A 16,686-nucleotide genomic window follows, 5' to 3' on the forward strand; every position below is an offset into this window, starting at 1 on the left:
AGACTTTGAACTCTTTTTTTATGAAAGGTTTACTGTCAGATGTCCAGAGCCATCCACAAACAAAAATTGTTGCACAGTTTGCATAGGACGTTACTGGTCAAACAGTTTGATTGTTAGACCATCTTAAGAAGCATTTATAAACACCTCTAGGCTCTGAGGACTTACGTTCTGATTTTAAATCTCTCTGATATTTAGACACTTTAGAACTACTATGAATGTTAGAAATAAGAAAAAATACTTGGAAAAATTAAAAATTTAAATATTATCAACTTAATTATGTCAGTCTAGAACATTCACAAGTTATTTAAACATTAAACTAAACAAAATAAGTTAAGCAAATCTGTTTCCATTTTCTAAGATGAAACATGTCTTTGAAGTGAATGGGGTCACCAGTGCTGGGACAAGTCTGGTTGGCTTGTGATTGAAAAGACCAGATCCCCCAGTGTAAAATTGGACAACTTTGCCATTGGCCTACAACAGAAATGGAGGGACAGGGAGCAGCTGTACCAAATGCAGAAGTTCATCAGTCCTGGCCAAGTTTCACCTTTGTTATTCTGTCGTAGCCAAATCTTTCAATTTCCTGAATAATTTCTCTTGTCTAGCTCCATCAATCCAGTGAGTCACATTCCATTAAAAACTCAATGATGGAGGTGGACCCTTTCTCCCACACCCGTCAGTGGCACAATTATTGAACCAATTACACAAAGTCCATCATTTCAATCCCTTTTCTTGTACTTGGGGTAAAACCCAATGCCATTTTGAGTCCTCTTTCAGCACTAAAAACACAAACCTTAATAAATCCATAGGGGCTCATAATTGTTACCATTTCAAATGGAATATTTGTATTTGAAATGAAACATTGTTTTACCAAATGTTCTATCAAGATCATAAAATCCCCCTTATTGTTTAGCAATGATTATCAGTCTGTTATGGACAGAAACAACCATTAATAGTTGCTTAAAAACCAGATGTGTAAACATGAGGCTTCATCCAATTGACAATTGAAACACACTTAACAGTTTGAAATGTGATGCAGTTTGTGGTTTCCGAGGACTGTCTGCAACCACAACCCACAGGAGATGTTTCATTTTATACAATTGGCTGTCCAATATTCACAGAACGAACAGCATATTTGAACTAAGTAGGAGGGATGACCTGCAAGTTTAGCTAGGGTTTAAACTGGCACTGGACCAATAAAGTAACTGTTATCTTGAACCACATTCTAGTCAACCTGTAACAAAAGCTACAATGCTCCAGAATCTCAGCATTATCTAAGAGAAAGCAGTGTGATTGGTCACATTGGAAACATCCTCTCCCTGCCTCACTGCATCTTTCCTCAGTTCATTCTACAGGATGCATCAATTCAGCAGCATTCTTGAACAGCACCAGTAAAACTTCCAACCTGTATGCTCTTGGACAAGGAGCATGCCTAAGTTTTGCTCCACAAAATTAAGGAGGCAGTTCTCACTTCGATGGTTTAAACAGAGTGTGGGTTGTCCACTTCACAGAATCAACAATAAAATAACCCAGCAGAGGCTGGAAGTCAGCAATCCACAACAAAATGTATCTGAAGGTGAATACGGGATTCCACACTGATTTCACCACACTTCCACCACCGACTTTTAAACCTGACACAGTTAGTCTACCACATGATTAAACATCCACTGCCTGACAGTTCTTGTTCATGTAGCATGCAGCAAAGTTTTTGATCTTCTACCATGTTCCTATCAATCCCAATAAAAAAAAGACTTTGACTGGAACGTCACACCAAAGACATTGACCAATGGTACTTACAGTTTGGTGAACTGGGAGTCTGCCGGTCGATAAAATGGATGAAGTTCTCCAGGAATGCCGTATTGTTGGTTGAAGGATTCAATCCATCGCAGTATTTCCTGAAAAGCATCGTTAACACACACACACACAGTATACCGGTCTTTCCACACGTAAACAAACATTGCCACAATGAGAGGGAAAAACGCACAACAACACACAAGAAGATCCGGATGTGCACATCACAGCACACAGAGCACAGCAAACATCAAAACACAGAGGACATTGGTTACGGAACAACACTCTCGGTTGCTGGGCTGAAAAGGTGTCAACAATGGTTTGAAAATTCCATTTTCTAACCATCCACAGAAAGGAAACAAAAAAAAACTGCAAATTTATCTCCCTTTTTTTCCAGATGCTGCCTGACCTGATGAACATTTTCTGTTTTCGCATCTAAGAACATCTCCTTTTATTTTCACAATGGCATTAAAACATTTTTGTATCATCAACTATCCTTTTATTCCATATTGCCTCCTTCTGTGGAATCCGACTAATTGAAACACATAGCAATGGCTATCACTATCAATGTCAGGAACTAATGGAGTCTCAATATTCCAGGAATGGTATTCATAATGCTTTATTTGAGGTTACAACCAATATTGAGATTCTTGCTAAAGGGAGACAATTATATTCCAATATGTTGTTCATGTGTCTCTTCCATGCTTGGACTGGATATTGAACAGACTCTTCCTACAGGGTAGAACTAAGGTTACACTTGGCCTCTCATATTGTGGTTTCCAAAAGGGTATTAGTAATATGCAGCAGATGGAAACCTAGTTGGTTTTAGTTCTGAGTGGGCCATTAATTCCCCTTGATTGCTCCAACTAAGAATAGCTGAGATAACCATGGGAATCTCCTTATCTACACTATTGTGCATTCAACCATTAGGACAGTAAGGATCCCTAATTACCATTGCCATAAATGAGTATTTTTGCAACTTAAAATTTAACAAAATGAATTCCCTTGACAGCTCTGAATAGCAGAACAAATTTCCAGTATCAAGTCCAATTTATTAAACCTACCAACATAACCGCTACTATATTAGAACTCTAACCAAAAATACTTTTTCCAATGCAGTGCAAGTTAAAAAATATTTTATTTGTGCAGCCAAGAGGAAGCCTAAGACAATAGAAAACTTGTCACTGTACTTCTCATAACCTCTTTAGTCTGCAGAGGTAGGCTGATTAGGTCAATGCTATCCCTGTTCTAACCTGTAGTTTCTGGTGTGTGAAAGAGTCACATTGTAAAATATTTGAATGAAATGATGAAAGACGTCTGTCACAACTTATTCAATAAAGACACACATGCATATAATTTACTGAATTTCCCGTGTGGTTGACACACAAGGATATGCATGTATTGATGCCTTAAATGCTTAAAATTCACCAGTTTTTCAGCTTAACTGCAAAAAGCTGTAGAAATTGATTACTCTGTCTCCTGCAGCAGATCAATCTCTTATACTTAGAATTTGGTGCATTTTGTAATGAAATTATCTTCATTTTATTGGAATGATTCCCATCTATATCCAGAAAAGAATTTACACTTTAAATGTTATGTTAGGATTGTGTGATTCACTAACGTTATGCAAATAGTCCCAACAATAATGCTAACCTGTCTGTGTTTCAAATATTGACTAGTCAATTCTGGATGTCCTGAGTTGTCCAGGAATATAATTTACTGATTGCGATCAGGCTCCAGGCTCCATGTAACCTATTAGATAATCAGCTACTTCTCAAAATTGTTCAAAAGCTTTTCCAAAATTAACTTAACATTCACTTGATTCATTCACTACTGTCGTCCTGTTTGATTTCCCTTAATTATATTGTTTTATTCTTCGTAATACTTCTTATCTGAATCTGCCTGTGATTTCTGTTTTATTAATTCTGCATTTTAATTTTATCAGGTTGGGCAAACGATACACCAATTGAAATGATGCCAGCACTTTTATCTGTCACTGTGGGGTTTTATGCGATTGAATGTGCCTACAACTGGAGCAAAGAGATGATCTCATTGTATTGCTCGATGCCTATGAATTGATTTAAATTTGATATGTTCAAGAGCAATGCACACTTTGATTAATCTTCAGGTCTTCCATGACTCATTTTTACCAAAAAAGACTGTTTGTACTTAGACTATTGAAGATTTAATGACTGTTTACTTTAAGATACTCCTTGCATATAGAGTGAGAGAGCACTGGGCACAGAAGCTGGCCCTTCGGCCCATCTAGTCTAAGCTGAAGTATTATTCTACCTAGTCCCATTGAACCTGCATCTGGACCATATCCCTCCATGCCTCTCCCCTATATGCACTTGTCCAAACTTCCCTTAAGTGTTGGAATCAAACCCTGACCCATCACTTCCACTGGCAGCTTGTTCCACACTCCCACCACCCTAGAATGAAGAAAAATGCTACTCATGTTCCTCTGAAGCATTTCGGATTTCACTCTTAAGCCAATTCTGGTCTCACCCAACCTCAGTAAAAAGCCCTGCTTGCATTTACCCTATTCTATACCACTCCTGATTTTGTACTCCTCAATCAAATCTTCCCTCATTCTCCTGCGCTCCAGAGAATAAAGTCCTAACCAACTTAACCTTTCCCTATAACTCAGGTCCTCAAATCCCAGCAACATCCTTGTAATTTTCTCTGTACGCTTTCAATCATATTGCCATATGACAAATTGGTGTGCTTTATTTTGGACTGGAAACTGTTGAACTTAGGTGTGTCAGAACAGATGGAATGTAGGATGAAGGATGAAGTTCTTCACTAAGAGTTAGACCGTAAGGCACAGGCTATTCAGCCCATCGAAATCTCAGCATTTGTGAATCCCTGTCCAAAACTCGGACACCTCCGGAGGTTGTCATCGGCCTGGACAATTTAAAACCAGTTAGTCCAGTGCCAGGTGTGCACAGTAAATCACGCCCCTCTTTCCCCAAACAGCCATGCTTTACATGCGCTCTCACAACAAAGCATTAAACTGAGCTACCTTGGTGCGAGATACACATATCCTGTGGTGTCGAAGTTATCGGGCATTATTGACTCTAAGTCTGAAAAGAAATAATCGTTAAGATGCTCATTATTGCTTCCAATTGCACCCTTTAGGTTGCTAGATTGACATTGAACACTTAGAAGAGAACTTCTTATTAAAAACAGCAAAAATAATCATTCACCGTCCAAGTAATTTGCATAGCGTAACATTGTAAAAAAGTACACAGACAGCAAGCAATAATAGTGTAAAAGAAGTAAACTAAAGCTATTAATGTAATGATAATGGGACACCAAGAGCTAATACATAAAAGGACAGATGCAGTAAACACGGGAAAATATCCAAAAGGGGTAGGAGCTAGAGTGCATTACAGTATACTCTAAAGACAATACAATGAGGAAATTGACTAACAAAAAGATACTTGCCCTTACTTTTGGCTGTCAGAATCCATCAGAAAGAGAAAGCAGGGAACAGGAAAAAGGGTCAAGTAGAAGGGATTATAAAACAATATTTTATTCAATGAGTACTTGAATAAAAATATTGTGCTATACTGGGAGACTTAATGCACAGTAGAAGTCTGAAAAACACACACTCGCTTGAAGACTGAAAAACTATATGTGATCACCATTAATGTTACCTTCGAGAAACTGCATCATTTAAAGGTCTGTTTACTAAGAAACAAATGTACATCAGCACAAAGGTAATACAAGTCTGGTTGTATCCAAGGCCCTAAACTAGGGCTATACCATGCATAGTACTAAATATAACAACATTGCAGCCCCTTGAAAAAGGAAAGAGACTTTAGCTTCAACAGAATTTATTTCTTCAGTACTATGTGGAAACAGTGGTTTGCAGAATGAATGCAGTGAGTTGAGCAGTAGACATATGTTGCCAGTCTCTCTTTGTCATTACAAATCATGCTATCATTTTTGGACACTAGGCTGTTTTTTTTAGAACTTACTTGGTGGTCAACAAACTTCCTGCTGATCTTAAGGATGAAACACAAAATATAAACTTAGTCCTTTAAAAGTGCACAAGCAAGGATTGGGGCTGACACAGCAAAGATGATCACCGGGAGAAAGACAAGGCTCTGGTGGAGTTGGATTATTCTGTTTTATACATGAATTGTAAGTGACAGATTTAAATTCTTGAAGTCTGTATGTACGTGTGCTATTTACGTTTGTACTGAATAGCCTCAAATTCACAAGGATATTTCTCTAGCACCAATATCATCTTTTGAATGCACCCCAGATCAGTAAAATCAAGTAATATCTACCATATACTCAGGAGTATTCCACTTTGCAATAGTTTCCTGATGCTGTCCAACCCAATCATTTATAAGATTTCCTTTGCTTCTCTAGAACTGAGTCAATTTTTAAAAATCTGGATGACTTCCTTATAACAGAGTTCAATCCATAAAAAATTAAATCTACAGAGCAAAAGTGATGCCAAATGAGATTCCAGCACCCACCTTAAAATTTGAAGGTCCAATTCTCAAATTACCAGCAGCAGACTCCAATTTCCATTGATATGAGTGGGGCAAATGCTTTTCTATGTACTGATCAGTCCCAAAGAAATCTCTACAGATTGCAAAAGAGAGCAGGTGAATTTTCAAGAACTCTACGTAGTATAAACCTCAGCTGAGCTAAAGCAGTACTCTGATGTTGTACAATCATTGGCAGGGTGTAAGTTCCCAATGATGTTATGTAATTGTAAATCACGATGGTTTCACTATTGATGGTTTTTTTGCTATCAAGAACAGAATTGAATATTGCTATTGGGTTGTGTCTGCTCAGTCTTTGCTTGTACATGTCTAGTTTGCAAGAGAGACGGGGAAACATTTAAAAGGAAGACTGTAATAGCAGCCAACTAGTACAAAACTCTGAACATTTATTGTGAAGATCTGTGTTTAGCATGTTATTAATTATTTCAAAACAGAGGACTGATGGTTTGGTTTACTGTCTTGCCTTACCCACATGACAAACTATTGCTAAATTTATATTGCCCTGCTATCGGCTAGGAAAACGTTCACCTCAAAGTCAGCAAATATTTCTGTGAGTTTTTGAATTCCCTATATAATGCTTTGTGCTACAAGTGCCAGGGCGTCTGTTCAATCAAGTATTTGTTAAATGAAGTACAGAACACAAGTCTAAGTGGCACTCAGTGTATTTGAGGATTGGACAATTCGCACAGGTGTAAGACTATGCCATCCACGCAGCAGACAGGCTTGAGACATCACACATGCAAGTGGGGAATTGTTTTATTTTGCAGTTGCAACTCTAGGTGCAAGATAAAACAGAAAAATTAACTAGCACAAGGAGTGAGACTTGTATCACCTCTGTGAGCATTTCTTCTGTAAAATTAATTCAGGAAAAGACAAATTAAATCTGTAAATAACATCACATCAAGGGGAATATCATTTTTCAAAGTACCACAGTCTGGAACTTGTGGTCAGTGACGAACAAAAGGTGCTTACTTTTTCATACATAGCCTTACACAAACTCTCTCTGGGCTTTCCAATTGACAGTAATGATAGTCAAAGCAACTGTTGGGGTACAGACAGACAATGAGTGAAGAGGATAAGTAGTTAGCTGTCTTCTTAATCAATCAGACTGAAGAACTGAAATATGAGCCTTGCAGAGATCCACAAAGAATGTGAGATTCAATGTAAAATTAGATATTGAACATGAAAAGTGTTGAGATAAAAGGGACAGAAAAAGAGGTACAAAAAATATTTTTCTGCTTTAAAATCCATGATAATGATTAAAATCTGAAGAAATTTGTTTTCAGTTCAAAAAAAAAGTTGCTCATCCGTAGAGCCACACCACTCCACACTCCCCTGATTTAATCCTGGACAAGTCACAGGACAAATTACAATGACCAATTAAACTACCAACAGGAAACATATTAACCCACTGGTACATCTTTAGACCGTGGGAACAAGGTCACAGGGAGAACCTACAAACTCCTGATATGCAGTGGTAGGAATTGAACCCAGGAATTCTGGTACTGTAAAGCATTGTGCTAACCACTACACTACTGTGCTGCCCCAATTTATTGTCACATTTTGTAGTTAACTAACAACCAAGGCTCATACATCGTACATCATTCTCAGGTTTTCAGGAGGTACTGATCTATCACAACTTGTGAAGAAGCAGAGCAAACTGTAGGGATGTACGCTGCTGACACTGGTAAATTAAGTTGGAAAAGAACAAGTATCTTAATAATTAGTCAGACATGCTTTCTATATTAAGCTAACAAGCTAATAAGGACTTAATTGACTTCCTAGCATTAGATGGAACTTTCCTAAGACATAACTGAGTCGTAGGTCTACACATAAAGCAATTCAAGAGCCATGAGGTAATGTTGCAGCTCCATAATACTCTGGTTAGACCAAACTTGGAGTACAGTCTTCCATTCTGGTTGCCTTGGGAATTAAAGAGTTAATGTATGAGGACCATTTGATGGCTCTGGGCCTGTACTCACTGAAGTTTAGAAGAATAAAGGGGATCTCATTGAAACCTAATGAATATGAAGAGGCCTAAAGGGTTGTGGAGAGGATGCTTCCTACAATGGGGAGTCTAGTACTGAAAGGCACAGCATCAGAATACAAAGGCATACCTTTCGAACAAAGATGAGCAGGAATTTATTTAGCCAGAGGGTGGAGAATCTGTGGAATTCATTGCCACAGGCAGCAGTGGATGCCAAGTCATCAGATATATTTAAAACAGGGTTTGATAAATTTCTTGATTAGCAAGGATATCAGCAGTTACACAGAGAAGGCAGAAGAATGGGGTTGAGAGGGATAACAAGACAATAATGATGGAATGGTGGGGCATACTCAATGGGCTGAATGGCCTAACACTGCTGCTATGTCTCATCATCGTAAGGCCTCATTGCAGGAGGATGTGGAAGCTTTGGAGAGGGTGTCAGCTGAGGCAAGTACATTAGGGACAGAAAGAAAAAGATAAAAGGAGGCCTATGTGGGAGGGAAGGATTAGATTGATGTTGCAGTAAGTTAGAAAGGTAAGGCAACATTGCAGGCTGAAGGGCCTCTATCTTGTTGTGCTGTTCTATGTTCTAAATCTCTGTAGGAACACTGGAAACGCAATAACTTCAAAAATAAATGGTCGTGATACTGTTTGCTTAAATCAGAGGGATATTTACTTCTTATGAAGAAGTCGTGACTGCTGACTGAGAAGTCTCATTTCAGACTAAGGGTTAATGCTTACAATAAATGAAGACTGGTCAAGAAAATACAGGTCTACAATATGTATTCTTGGTATTGAATCATGGAGGTGACAGGTAATTCGGCTCAGGGTATAATAATCACTGTAAGAGTTGGTATTTTAAGTTATCCTGGGATGCTGAGTTCTTTGAATAAAACAGTGAAAAGAGAAAATTAGGCTTTGACTGATTATCATAGGGTGCAGAGAGTGACTAATTTTCGCAACAAATTTGAACAGCGACTTCCTAACTTGGCAGGATTTCAGAAAGCTGTTGTCTGATGGCCATCACCAACCGGGCTACATTTGTAACACAAACTCGCATCAAACGCTTCAGAATAGAAAGGACAGGATAATTAATACCATTAGGCCACACAAACAATTATTGCCGTTGACGTAAACAGACCTTCCAATGGATGCAAAAAGCTAGAAGGTACAGCAGTACAATGATTCTAAAATTACATGGCAAGGGAAATTGTGCATATTCAGTAAGGGAACTTTGACAGAAAAAAAAGCACTCTTACAAGTTCAAAACATGCAATTGCTTACATCCTTGCATGTCTGGTTTTCTGATGCTTTAGAATCATTGCTTCACACTATGGAAGACATCTACTGTATCTGACAACCTAATTCTTACTGTTGCAGAAACTTTATAAGTAGCAAGTCGAGGTATTTTATTACGTTACAGTGCTAATACTTTGCTCTTTACTGCATGCATTTCTAAGTCAGCTTGCTCTGTTCCAATACTTACGTTTTGCCTGGGTGATGACTTCTTCTAAGTTGGCTTTGATGTAGTGAGAGCCATAAGGTGGCAGGACTAATGCCAAACTAGAGGAAACAGATAGGTATTATCATATAATTAACATTATCATATACAGTACTCAAGAACCCATATACATTCAGTGGCCACTATATCAGGTTCACCTCTACACCTTTTTGTTAATGCAAATACACTGTATCTGATTAGCCAATCATGTGGCAGTAACCCAATGTATAAAGCATGCACACATGGTCAAGAGGTTCTCTTGCTTTTCAGACTAAACGTCAGAAAGGAGAATATGTGTGATCTAAGTGACCTTGGTTGTGGGTGCCAGCCGGGGGGGAGGGGGGGGTTTGAGTATCTCAGAAATTGCTGATTTTCACACACAAGTCTCTAGAGTTTACAGAAATGGTGCAAGAAACAAAAAAAAACATTCAGTGAGTGGCAATTCTGTGGACAAAAACGTCTTGTTAATGAGAGAAGTCAGAGGAGAATGGCCAGACTGGTTCAAGCTGACAGGAAGAGAACGCAGCTCAAATAATCACGCATTACAACAGTGGTGTGCAGAACTTCGAGTTTAATTATCATTCAACCACAAGGTCAAGGTGCATAACACAGTACCAACAGTCATACACAACACAAGGCACAACACCACATATAAGACAGCAGTAAAATACAGTCATACAAAAAAAAGTGCAAGTCCCTGAGTCCGTGAATGTTGCAGTACTCTGCAGTTGAAAACACAACACATTTTGTCTTCTGCTGAGCAAACACTAGAGGGCAGCACTGGCTCCAGCATGGATGCAGTGCCACACCACCTCCAGCGTTCTGGTGGAGTGCATCAATTTCGATGCCTCTCGCCTGGTTGGCTGCAAGCAGGTGACACCACAGAGAAAAACATCTCTGAACACACATCATGTCAAATTTGGCATTGGATGTGCTACAGCCACAGAAGACTATGAACATACATTCAGTGGTCACTTTATTAGGTACAGGAGGTACCTAACAGGTCGGCCAGTGACTGTACTCCTCCCATAGGTGAGAAGTGCACAAGAAACCAGATCAATAAATATAGCATTGTTGCCTTGTGAAACGCACTGCCATTAATGTTCCTACACCAGTCCCTGGGGACTAATGGCAGCAAACCTAAGAGTTAATATGTTAATATTGCCTGGCACAGTGATTTAAACCAAAGTGGCAATCTAGCTGAAAACAAGACCTTTTTTCCTTTTGTGATAACTATATCCCCCTCAACTGAAAGCAAGATGGTGCTAATACTTTAAAAATGTTACATGCTGGAAATGCACAGAAGTTTAGAGAGTACCTGGGAAGACAGGAACAACATTATGGTTTCAGGATCAACTCAAAATACAAGCTCCTTTTTTCACTCATCACTGCCTGATCTGTTGAGTGCTTCAGTTTTTTTCCAGATTTTCTTAGCTATTTTCTGAAATATGTGAACTGAATCAAAGTTCCCTAATGCATCCTGTGTTCTACTTACATTGAAGGCTGACACAACAATATAGGCAACAAGCAGAGCATATTTTCATTAACCTGCCACAAAATTTATTTAGATATCAACAAATCCCTTCCAGATAAACACACCTGCTTCAGAATCACATCTTCAATCACCAATCTCTTGCAATTACAAATGTGCCAACTTCCTTCTGGGTTAAGCTTCATGATCATAGCTTTAAGTTATGTTCTTCTATCGAGGTTAAGAACACCAGGTCTATGCCCTTTGCTGCACCTAATACAATGCACCCCTTTTGAGAGTTTGTTTGATTCCTTTACGGGTTTTCATGAAGAGGAATTCTGCCAAGAACTGTTTCTCGGCTTAAAGGAGAGCCTTGGATGCAATTATTTTTAGCTATATTCTTCAGTGATACATGGAGATATAGCCAAATCAAACATTTCACAATTCTGATTTAGAAATATCACACAGAGTAAGTTTTTAATTGTCACAGAGTCTATTTAAGAAGATATTCCAGAAACTTCCAAAAAGTAATTGTGTCAATTCCCTCATCTTCATAGTTAGAAGTGACAATATGCCAAGACTACACTAAAAAGGCAGCTTCAGATGTAACATTTCCTGTTCATCTCACAAGTCAATGAGTCACGCAAAGGATTAACATGAATTTCCAACAACTTTGTACCATGACAGTTCTACGTCTTCCTCAGCTCAGCAAGATCCCTGTCAAAACCAAATAAAGGATCTTCAAACTCATCCTCAGCATTGTCACCTTCATCATAAATCCTCATCTGTTCTAGTATCTGACTGGATACAATAGATGGTTGGTAGTCAAACACTAAGCAATGAGTCTGAATGCTATTCACACCAATGGTACTAGTGCTACTGAATTGATGGTGGTGATTGTGGTGGCGAAAATGTGACTACTTTGAAAAACTAACAAAAGATCGTAAAAGCAGATAATTGGCATTGAAGACCATTGTTTTATTGTTGATAAGTCAATCTCCTGAAATTCCCTACATGAAGGGAAGATAACATTTCAGAAACCAGTTAAGTCATTTATATCAAATACAATGGTGGGATTGCCTCTCAAATTATGATACACAAATCCAGTTCAATTTGCCAGTTATTCTCCTTCCCAATCCTGACTTAGAGTTCCTGTTAATTAAATATTAAGAAATGAGAACAATATCAAAACAGTTTAGTTAAAGCTTACTTGTAACCTTATCCAGATATCCACTTACAATTTTATTCACCAAATAACATTGATGAAAATGTTCTGGGAGAGTAACCCATTTGTATGATCACACCTAGAACTGTTACATCACAGAACTATTACCTATCTCTAGTTATGTGAGAATGTCCTGCTTTCACCCTGTAGGATAGACTTGCAGAAACATGAATGACTCGACACTTTCGCCTGAATCGTTGCACAGAAATTCTTTGGAAAAAAAACCTTTGGCATAATGAAAACAGATTTTAAACTATGAGAGCATCCTTCATGTTCAAAAGAAGTTGCTCCAGGCAAACTCAACCTATACTAATCAGAGAAGTGGAATAAGAAATGAAAATGCTGGAAATACTCAGCCAGTAAGGATGCATCTGTGAAAAGAGAAACCGAATTCAAATATCAAATCAAAGGGTCAAATGAAGGGCCTTTGATGTGAAATATTAACTTTGTTTCACTTTCCAGATCCGGTGAATGCTTCGAGTTTTTCCCCCCCAGTTTTGAACGTTCTTTTGGATCCCATCTGGCAATGAAATTAAACAAAACGACCAGAGAACCTGCTCTCGTTATTTTACTATCCAACCTGGAAGCTTATACCATCACTGAGGAGAGGAGCATATGGGGTTGTGATATATCACCGTGGTTAAATAGTTTGAAAACTATAGTGGTCAGGATTTATATGTGACCAACAGCCACTTCATCTACATACCAATGCCTGACACAAATATATATCAAAACATAGCTGTGTTTTAAGGAGAGATATTAGAAAAATTGAAATAGGAGAGAAAAGAGAGAAAAAAACATTGCTATCAATCTTGACAAACATCATCAAACAAGGAGCAAAGAATAACAGCATTTGGATTAAATTACATGCTGCTAGAATTGCATGGGTATGAGATATCTTTATCTGACCGTGTTTAAAAACTACTACTCAATCTCTGCTGATTTGGTATTGGCCAATGAGGCAAGAGCAGGCGCGTACACAAAACATGCCTTTGGAAGCAGCTTGGAGCATGAGCTACACCAAGTTTCTCTTGTTACGTACCCCGTAACTGGGTTGCCAAACCAGCAGAAATGGACCACTTACTTGGAGTCTGGTTTAACAGAACTAATAAAGTTTTATTAAAGAAATAAGTAACACAGTACTCTAATCGTAAGGATATAAATGCAACAGGTTAGCAATGATAAAACACACATGTACTCAGAACTAGGGTAATAGGAATCAAGCAAGCTCTATCGCAGTCTAGGGGTAAAATGATCAGTCTCAAGTGACGCAGAGTTCAGTTCAGCTTAGTACAGTTCGCAGTAATTGCTGTTGTGCCGTTGGAGAGAGAGAGAGAGAGAGGGGGAATATGCAAATCTGATTCAGACAGACCTTTAATGTTCTTTGCAGTTAGCTCTCGGGCGGACCCTTTGTTATGTCTTCTGTGGTCACCGACTGTGACCCCTCCGCTCTGGATACGGCCGTTCTTCTGCAGTGAACCCGGCACAAGGCAAGGGCAAACACACACACCAGGTTCCAACCGATCGTACCTTTTCACCCTGTGCATCTATGGTCGGTTCCCGTGACTAAACCTCCAAACTCCCACCAACTTGTGGGGGCACACCACTCTTCCAGGGTCTGCTTATCTCGTGGTGTGTGTCGTGCCTTAGCGAACCTGTTCTTTTTATCCCCCTGCTGGGGTATCGCCTGTCCATCAAACTTCAAACAGTTCAGGTTCAAAGCAACCAGTCTGTCAATACTCGGAACTGTGTCTCTTTTTGTTAATCTCTCTCTTCTATCTTATTAGCATTTTGAATGTTTCTCCATTGTCTCCCTTCTCTCTCTCTCATCAATCTTCTGATAACTTGGTTTGTCATCACACTCTAAACTAACTAAGGAGCAGGAATATAATCAGTGGGAGTGGGCAGAGATTGGGTTGCAGCATGCCACTGAAGAGATAACAGAAAACCTAGTTGCTTGTTGACAAAGGTACTAAAGTGAAATGTGTACAGTTTATTGTTCTGATGCCAAGTATTCTACCATAAGAATCGAACCAAGGGAAGAGATTTTGTATTTTTGGCAGAACTTTGCTAATTGTGACAATAAAGTCATTTAGATCCTTAATATTTGCCTCCAAGTCTGATAACTCATATCAAGAAGTAAACAAGTAAATAAAGGTAATCATATTGTAAAGGTACTTTAATGCTAGGTTCATAACCTGTAGTGCTAGTGAAGCACTTAGCACAATCATTGCCATTTTACACATAACTTTCATTCAGGCACAGCACAATTGTTATTGCAAATGAATGCAGCAACTGAGAAACAGCAAACACAACTGTATGGTCAAGGTAGTTCTCCAGAGAAATAATCAGAAAATACAGGCAACATAACAGGAAAGGAAACCAAGATGAACAACCGTTATTCCACTTCCTAAAGATCCATGGAGTCTCATCTTGGAGCTGACTTACGAAGGGAGAGTTGCATAGTGTATATGGTGCAGTACTCAGAGGAATAGGAGACCCTTACTGCTCTTTCATGAGGTCTATAATTCCTTTAAGTTAAATTGTTGCACCACTGTAGTTCTCATTGGTCTAAAATGGCTAAAAGCCTGAAGTAGAAGCTTAAGTTCCAAGGAAAGACTTTCCAGCCTGCTGGTAGAGCAAATCCCTACGTGCAGAGACTTTCTTCAGAAATCACAGGCTCAGTTTCAGCCCCAAGCAGTTGCAAGTCGAGCATGAGTAAGATGCAGAATAAAGCTCCCTTTGCATTGACTATACACTGTACCTTAACTACGATCTCAGACAGGCATTCAGTCACACCCCCAGTGAGTGTGATGTTATTGCTCGGGGTGTTTCACAGCTCGGAGTTCAGTTCCAGCCCGTTCTGTAAGGAGCCTCGGTACATCCGCTCGGTGGAAAGCACAAATTTTCCTCAGATGCCCCAGCTTCCCCCACAGTCCAAAGGCTTGCTGGGTAGGTTAACTGGTCGTTGGAAATTGTCCTGTGTTTAGATTAGGGTCAATCAGGATTGGGGTCTGCTGGGGTGGCATGGCTCGTAGGCTGGAAGAGCCAACTCCGCACTGAATCGCTAAATAGATAAATAAATAATAATGCAGAAGCGAGACACATTTCTTTCCCTCACCAGCCATCTGACTCTCGCTGAGAAATGGTTTCACATTTCCCAGATGTCTTCACGGATAAGAGAAATAATTTGCCTTGAGCTAACATTGAAAAAGAAGTCCCAAGGTACATTTATAACGGCCCAAGGAAGATTAATGGATTGCACAAACTGCTGGCATTAAGACAAGAAGCTTTAAATGACCTCACTACTGCATACTCAGCATGCAGATCACTTACCCAAATCTCTTATTGTGTTGCTTTTGAATAGACTGTGCATCACTCGAAAGACAAACAGAAAGGCTAACCTACTGGAAATCCACATGAACCCAGTCCCGACCATTGATATAACTGCCCTTAAAACTAACTGTGTTCCTTCCAAAACAAACAAAAATAAATATTCAGCCAAAAATGATTGGAGCCTCTTACCTATAATCTGTACTGTTTACGAGAGTCCATGTGTATGTTCGAGTTCCTTTGTCAATATATCTCTGGAAAAAGAAGTAATGACCATTAATAATGAATATAACATTACTTTCAATATCCTTTACATTGTTATAATTTATGTACTGTGAGCTTCAACTTAAAAATGCATTTATATATCTCCTTCACTTCCTTGAGACAGCCCAAAGTGCATCCTCCCTCAACACTGTAGTGCAGAGTAGCAATCAGAAACTGAAGAGTGAGCAGTGCAGGAGGGGCCAGATCCTTGGAAGATCAATCCCTCAGAAGAAATGAAAGAAAGAAAAAAATCACGTACATCTCTAACTGTAGGGAAGCAGAATAGTGGACAATGTTCTATCATTAGCAAAGATTAACAAAGCATGTCCTGGCATTACATCTCTTCAACACCAACGCCCTAATAACATAACCTTCTCCTGGATGCTTGCAGTGGAGATTAAATTTGTAGTATCAAATTTTTTACCTCCATAACTTCATAAATAATCAAGAATAAAGATCACTGCTATTCATTACTTCAAGCAATTCATGTATGACGAATAAACACCTCTCGGGCCTCCAGCCGGGTACAGGTATTGATTATTACTGACATTTCATTGACAAACTCTGTCATCTTCTTCAGGGATGATG

At 38.9% G+C, this 16,686-nt stretch overlaps 1 protein-coding gene across 5 annotated transcripts in view; it reads right to left on the bottom strand.

Annotated features, from left to right (window-relative positions):
- The window catches only part of LOC140186954 (voltage-dependent calcium channel subunit alpha-2/delta-1), a 747,581-nt gene that overhangs the window by 121,634 nt on the left and 609,261 nt on the right, over positions 1–16,686 (bottom strand). For 4 of the 5 annotated variants that reach the window (XM_072241811.1, XM_072241809.1, XM_072241810.1 and 1 more), the window contains 4 exons: positions 16,027–16,088; positions 9,791–9,867; positions 4,814–4,874; positions 1,795–1,892 (listed from right to left, as the gene is read on the bottom strand). In XM_072241811.1, the coding sequence (XP_072097912.1) occupies positions 1,795–1,892; positions 4,814–4,874; positions 9,791–9,867; positions 16,027–16,088 (298 nt within the window). The remainder of the gene's footprint in view (positions 1–1,794; positions 1,893–4,813; positions 4,875–9,790; positions 9,868–16,026; positions 16,089–16,686) is intronic. The other variant, XM_072241812.1, reaches the window with a different exon arrangement.

This window comes from Mobula birostris, chromosome 23, assembly GCF_030028105.1.
Source record: "Mobula birostris isolate sMobBir1 chromosome 23, sMobBir1.hap1, whole genome shotgun sequence".
Taxonomy (NCBI): Eukaryota; Metazoa; Chordata; class Chondrichthyes; order Myliobatiformes; family Myliobatidae; genus Mobula; species Mobula birostris.